This window comes from Trichechus manatus, unplaced genomic scaffold, assembly GCF_000243295.1.
Source record: "Trichechus manatus latirostris isolate Lorelei unplaced genomic scaffold, TriManLat1.0 scaffold00058, whole genome shotgun sequence".
In the NCBI taxonomy this organism is placed as follows: Eukaryota; Metazoa; Chordata; class Mammalia; order Sirenia; family Trichechidae; genus Trichechus; species Trichechus manatus.
In genome coordinates, this window is record NW_004443994.1 from 9,132,297 (window position 1) to 9,133,531 (window position 1,235).

Sequence of the window (1,235 nt, forward strand, 5' to 3'; positions counted from 1 at the left end):
TTAATAATGCATGGGTTAAACTTTGAGACTGCTTGACTTAAACAAATTAATCTTAAGTTGCATTTTACTTTTGTATAACTCAATTGCTTTTTCTGTTGGATGAGGCCCTCAAATTAAACAAAAAAGTCCACTGCCCTGGTCATAGGTAAATCATGAAACTAAATTATCTTCTGTCCCTAGTCAATGTTTTCTACAGGGAGCCAGGATGAAAAGTATAAAAGGGTGTCTTCTTACCTACTTCGTATAAGAGCAGGATACGTCTTTACCAAGAAGTCAGAGATGTTCCTGTTTGTAAGGTCTTGGACAGTTTCGGTGCTGCGCTGTATTCTCTGAGGCAATGAGACACCCATGTTAATTACTTTGGAATTTGAGGCCTTACAGTTTGAGAAACTGCTCTTCTCCAAAATTATTTATAAACATAGTTGTTTGGAAAACACAGAATAAAGCACTGGCATCTCACTAGTGACGCAGGAGTGGTCTTTGATTGCTCTCTTTTCTCCAATCCACCAACAACATAGGACGGCTCAAATTCCCAAATAAATCTCCAATCTATTCACTTCTCTCCACTTCAGCTACTACTACTTTAGCCCAGCCACCACCATCTATCTTACCTAGACCTCTACAGAAACTCCCAAACTGGTTTCCTGGTTCCACGCCTGGCCCACCACAATCCATTCTCCAACAAGCAGCCAGACTGAGCTTTAAAAATGTAAATCAGAACACCTGGATCACCTTGCTTGAAACACTCCAATAAACCCTAGGATCAAACCCAAGCTCATTACCAAGGCCCATTAGGCCCCCAAGAAGCCCTGGTGGTACAGTGATTAAGGATATGGCTGCTAACCAAAAGGTCGATGGTTCAAACTCACCAGCCGCTCCATGGGAGAAAGATGTGGCACTCTGCTTCTGTAAATATTACAGCCTTGGAAACCCTATGGGGTAGTTCTACTCTGCCCTACAGGGTCGCTATGAGCCCATATCAACTGATGGCAATGGGTATGGGGCAATGGGCATGGGTATTAAGCCCCCATGATCTAGCCCTGCCTCCCTCTCAGAGCTTACCTGATGCCAGTCTCCCCTCACCCTCCGCCCCTCACTTCCCCTCTCCACTATTGTCCCTTCCCTTTCCCTTTCCCACTCTCCCCTCACTGCCACATTTCCCCACCCTTCCCTCACTCTCTAACTCCCCCTCACTCACCACCTTCCCCTCACTCTCCTCTTCCCTCTCCCCTCAG

General features: G+C 45.7%; 1 protein-coding gene across 1 annotated transcript in view; it reads right to left on the bottom strand.

Annotated features, from left to right (window-relative positions):
• The window catches only part of ABCA4 (ATP binding cassette subfamily A member 4), a 174,073-nt gene that overhangs the window by 39,217 nt on the left and 133,621 nt on the right, over nucleotides 1–1,235 (bottom strand). Inside the window, exon 31 of the mRNA XM_023733347.1 lies at nucleotides 235–329. Within this exon, the coding sequence (XP_023589115.1) occupies nucleotides 235–329 (95 nt within the window). The remainder of the gene's footprint in view (nucleotides 1–234; nucleotides 330–1,235) is intronic.